General features: G+C 34.6%; 1 protein-coding gene across 1 annotated transcript; it reads right to left on the reverse strand.

Moving 5' to 3' along the window:
- Positions 1-260: 260 nt before the first annotated feature.
- Positions 261-1801, reverse strand: LOC131027082 (shikimate O-hydroxycinnamoyltransferase-like). Its single transcript, XM_059208535.1, has 2 exons — positions 1340-1801; positions 261-1256 (listed from the first exon to the last, which is right to left on the reverse strand). The coding sequence occupies exons 1-2, from the start codon at positions 1751-1753 to the stop codon at positions 297-299; spliced, it is 1374 nt and encodes a 457-aa protein (XP_059064518.1). The 5' UTR covers positions 1754-1801; the 3' UTR covers positions 261-296.
- Positions 1802-5589: the final 3788 nt, after the last annotated feature.

Raw genomic sequence — 5589 nt, forward strand, 5'->3', positions numbered from 1 at the left:
TCTATTATAATATATAAAAAATAATGATATTTTGATACATTCTAGAAACTGGATAAATCAATATGCTTGTTCTACCAATACAAAATAAAGAATCGATTGAGGGTTCATATTGAGAGCATATTATCAACACTCAAGGAAAACCCAATGCGACCGACTTCCTATAAGTCTAATCCTTCAATTGGAAGGAATGCGATGTTGAGAAAAATCAAATCAAATCCCAGCGAAATGAAAAGACTGTGAATTTTACAGCGTACCTGAAAAGAGCTGGTAATGTAAGCCACTATTCAACATTGAATTTACAACTTAGCTGATGGATAAGCTCGTCCGGAAAATAAAAGGTGATGTAAGAAGTCCATCTGGTGTTGAGGAAGGCAAGTTGAGACCATAATGCTTTTTCCTCCATCTTTTGGAGGTGACAAAACCATGCTTTCATTATCGTCTGCTATCTGCACATCCGTGGGCCTCCCCCATCCAAAGTCCATATCGTATAATGGAAATCTTGGAGATGCAACGGCCATAATTCCGTACTTCCAACCGGCTTCTCTAAGAATATCTCTCTCAATTCGGCATCTCCAACCGGATTCAATCCAATCAATCAAATGATTGATCTGTGCTTCCTCAGTGCAGGACCTGATAAGTTGCTGGATAACATCCGCAGCGAAGGATATGTCGGCATTGAAAAGTGTGTGGGCTGTAGTCTGCACCAAACCTAAAGATTGGCAGTTTCCAAAATAAGTATGCGGAAGAGGTGGATTAACACGTCCCCTGCAATCAGCTAACACTGAGAAATAAACGGCCTCCTCCTGTGGTACCTCGCGAGCTCTCATTACGCATCTCCAAAAGTGAGCAGCTACTGCAACAAAAGAGGTTGAAGCTCTGCTTTCTTGTTTCAGCTCTTCCATCATCTCTTCCGTGAAACAAAACGTGGAATGTATCATATCCGTCGTTTTCGGAAGATGGTCGTCGTGTTTCCCCTCGTTCTTGTGCTCTGACTGTGACTCGTCAGCTACAAACTTGAAAATCTTGGCCCCTCTAATCCCAACGCTTACAATATCGTGGGCTTTGAAGAAAATTGACGGGGAGTTCTTATTTTCTGGCTTGAAAATGGTTCTGTCGTGCTGAGGAGGTTTGGTAATGGGAAGGCCTCTGCTAAACTCTGCCCACGATTTCATGAAATGGAAAAAGGATTTTCCATCCATTAAAACATGAGAATGGGTGGCTGCGATGCACATCCCGCTTCCCGCCAACGCTGTGACCTGAAATAACCAATTTTCTTTTACAGAAAATAATTTGATATTGTTTTCCCAGTCAATAGAAAATGTAAGATACATTGAAATACCTGTATTGACAGAAGCGGTCTATTATAGTTTTCATCCGCAGAGAGATTGACCTCAGGGCCAAGCTTTCGAAACCCATCTTTTTCCAAATCTTCCAACGGTACACTGATGGATGCCTCCTTAAATTCCACTCCTCCGTCTGTCAAATCAACCTCTGTTCTGCCCGATTCTCCTTTTTTCAACCGACCAGCTAGAGGATAGAAATACACCAGAACAGAGGAGAGGCTTTTCTTTAGGTCTTGTATCAATGAAGTGTATTCAGTTAAAGGAGAGAGTTTGTAGAAGAAAATGTTTTGAACATTAGGTGCAGGTATCCATAAAAGATCGAAGCTGGAGAGGAAGAGGGTCTGTGTTGGAGATGAGATAGCTGGTTTTACCATACAAGTTCTCCACACTTTCACAACGGTTTCTGCCATGATCGTATGTTTATGAATTGCTGGTATATCTTTAGGACGCAACTCTTCACACTCAAGCCTGGGTCTAACAACATGAATCATGATCAAGCCTGGGTAAATATTTAAGATGGGGAGGTTTTGTTTCCTGTTGGAATTGGTAGTAACGATGTATTATGCACTTGCTATGCGATGATGTATGATGCACGCGGTAATTTAATATGAATTGTTTTCTATTGATGATACAATGTGGTGATATGAATGATGATTTACGCTTAATGGTATCATATTTATAGATGATGAATGCATGATGTAAATATGGGTAGTGATGTAATGATTATTAGGTCATAGTATAATGGATAGATTAGATGACAAATATGTATGATGTTAGTATAGAAATATGAATGATGTTAGTATAGACACTGCACATGGAGATGATGATAGATAATCAAATAGCTGACTAGCTAGTCACTATACAATCTAAAGCATGATTAATTTTTATATCTTGCAGAAATATGTAAGGTGGATTCATAGTATGAGTTATTGGATTGTGAATACAAGATATTATGATGTATGTCATAAGCAATTATTTTAATATAACATGAAATGTAATGCACTAGGACATAGAGGCTAAGGTGATGATGTATCTCATATATATAGGATGATTCACTAAAAAAATAAAAGGATGTCTCAACACATTACAATGTCTTTGATGATCTCATTGGCAAGTATGATGAGATAACCAGGAAACAAGGAAGAGAAAACAAGAAAGATGCCTTAGGGTACATTAGTTAAGATCTATCTTGATATAATGATTAGTAAAATGTTTTTGAAACATTCATTAAAGAATGGCATAACCACCTCATCTCATATGATCACAAAATTAGTCCAAATTTGAGCTCCATAGAAAATCATAATATATATGTATGGCAAAACAAAAAATTCACTTGATGATGATCTATTAGCACATCCTCCATTTCTCCTCATCTCCTTGCTCATATTTCCTCTACTTCAATTTTTATTATGTTTGAGGGTGAGATCCTGAATACTTTTACCCCTCACCTCTATTTATTTACTTACAACCCCATTTCCCCCTTACTAGCCTAAGTCTTCATGCTATTTCACATCTTTTCATCTCATTCCGCCATTTCTCAACCTTTTATCCATTTTTCTTATGTTTATATTAGATAAAAATGCTTATTCTATGGATACTTGATTTCTTCTTATTCGTTCTTCTATTGTTAAATTAAAATGCCACTTAACTCATCAATTTCCATAGATGTAAGATCTTTCAAAATTTCAATTGTGGAAACAACATTATCAAATTTTGAAGGAAAACTTCTTAATATTTTCTCAATCACATTTTTATTGCTTACATCATCTCCTAGAAATCCCATCTGATTTATCATCCCTTCAACTTTTGTTTAAAAGTCACTAACTGATTCATTTTGAATCATTTTAACATTTAAAAAAATATTCCTTAATGTTTACAACTTAGTTGTATGAGCACCTTGATATGCATTTACAAGAGTATTCAATGCCTCTTTGGTATGCATAACACCGCATTCTAAGAAAAATTGATTGACTTAGTGCACCTTGAATTAGAAATAAGGTTACATAGTCTTTGTTTATTTTGTTTAAGTTCTCTTTGTTGTTGATTACTCAATGCATTTATATCTTGAAGTTCTTCATACACGTTACTAACAACATCCCAGATATCTTTAGATCTTAACAAAGTTTTCATTCTTATATTCCAATAAGAAAATTTTGTCATATCAAAAATAGGAACCAATGACCTCGATGTACTAGCCAAATCTCAAAAAACTAAACGCATCAAATTATTTTTTGAGATAATTAACTCCTCTCAACATTAAGTTCCACAAACTTATTACAATAAATTTCCAAATCGTATATATATATATATATATATATATTCTATTTGTAACAAATACCAAAAAAATGAAATCTAAATTTTGGATTGGCTTTTCTTTTAACTGCAAACAAAAAAAAATCATCTTTTGACTACAAATTGATTTCTACGTAGCAATGCCTCGAATAAACAACCTCTTTCAAATTCCACCTTTGCAGATTCATCTTCCTTTCAAGCTCTGATTTCTTTGCTGCAAAATACTTAAATACTTTCTCCTATATTCTTGTACTCTGATACCAATTGATGCTATTAAACATTTATAGGAAATAAATTAGATGATCTGTAGATCATTGATACAAAAGCAAAAAGTAAAGACTCCAAAAATAATTCATTTGAATATGACGACAAAAGGTTTATTTATACATGCTCTTAAGAAAACTAAATTCAATAATCAAATCCTCAAACACTTGTTGCTACTCTTGTGGGAACAACACAAAGCTCAATGTCCAAAACACATTTTTCTTCTCCCATGGACTCATTGTTGCCTTCTTCCTCAGACCTCTCAGAATAAACAACCAAAATTTCATGTAAATTCTACTCCACCTCTATACGCTTAGTGGATAATTTCGTTGAGAAATTCTCTTTGTCCATCAATTGTTCCTTGACATTCTTCAGCTTGACTTGAAGCTCAAATTCTCTCAAGAGAGCATTCTGCAGGTCTTATTGAAGAGCCAATAATTTGGCCTTTGAACTAATTTGATTATTTTCCAAAGCTATTACGATATTTTTAAGTAGTTGATATATCTTCAAGGCTACTAGTATGTACTTTGGGTCCATTTAAACTTTTCATCAGTTCTTTTTCCCTTAGGCTTGACATAGTCTCAACCTCTGAAATTCTTGCCAAGGAATCCTCCATAAAATCAGTAGATTCATGAGGAATAGATTCTCCTCCTTTAGCCTCATAATTTTGTCCTCTTGATAGCTTTCGATATCATATGTCTCATCTTCTTCAAGTTCATCTTTACTCACCTTTGCATCTTCTTCTTTAGTGGAATCCTCATTTTTCTAGCCATCCCACTAATGTGTACATGGTGTTTCATTTCAATGTTCACATGCACAACGCCACTCTCTACTAATTCTAAAAAACCAAAAAAATCTTTGATAACTGAATTAGCTTCATCATTTTCTTCCATCTCTGCTCAATAACTTCACCATGCTTTGATACCAATTATAAGTTCAAATGAGCAAAGAAAACATTTAAACAACCCAAAATAAAAGAGAGTAAATTAGGCAAAAACAAAGACACGGGACACAAATTTGTAGTGGTTCACCATAAAGGCTACGACCACTATCAAGTAGGGAAAACTCTTTATTAATCGTTATATCAATACACCAGTACATAGTGATTTATACATTCATATGTAGAATCCAAAAGATCTTGGGAGAAGCCAAAGGGTCATGCGACCATTGGACTTCACATTGCCAACATAACACATGTTTTTTTTGTTCCACAATTCCCACTATCCACTACTAAAAACCAAAGTATGAGTCTACTATGTAGAGAAACAAGACAAGGACTTATCTCAGGTGAAATAAATGGTAAGGAATTTAAATTGTTTGTTTAGAAATTAGGGCTTTTTTGTCAAGAAATTTAAATTCTTTGTTTACTAATTAGGGTTGTTGCCTCGTTATGAGCAAACATAAAAAGAATTATAGAAAAAAATAATATTTATAATTTTTTTTAAAAAAACTAAATGTTTGTTTGATAAGTGTTAGGGGAAGAACATCAACTACCATTCATGTTCCTATAACTGTTCACTCCTTGCACACCCAACCCCTCAATTACTAACTTAAGAAAAATCAAAATAATAAATTTCACATGTACCAATAGCTGCTCATTTTTTTGCATTTTTGGACCATAATTGGTCCATTTGTGCACCTCTATTAGTACTCATAGCCCACGACTACTAGGAAATTTGTGCATAAGTAT

The sequence above is a fragment of the Cryptomeria japonica genome, chromosome 7 (assembly GCF_030272615.1).
Source record: "Cryptomeria japonica chromosome 7, Sugi_1.0, whole genome shotgun sequence".
Classification (NCBI taxonomy): Eukaryota; Viridiplantae; Streptophyta; class Pinopsida; order Cupressales; family Cupressaceae; genus Cryptomeria; species Cryptomeria japonica.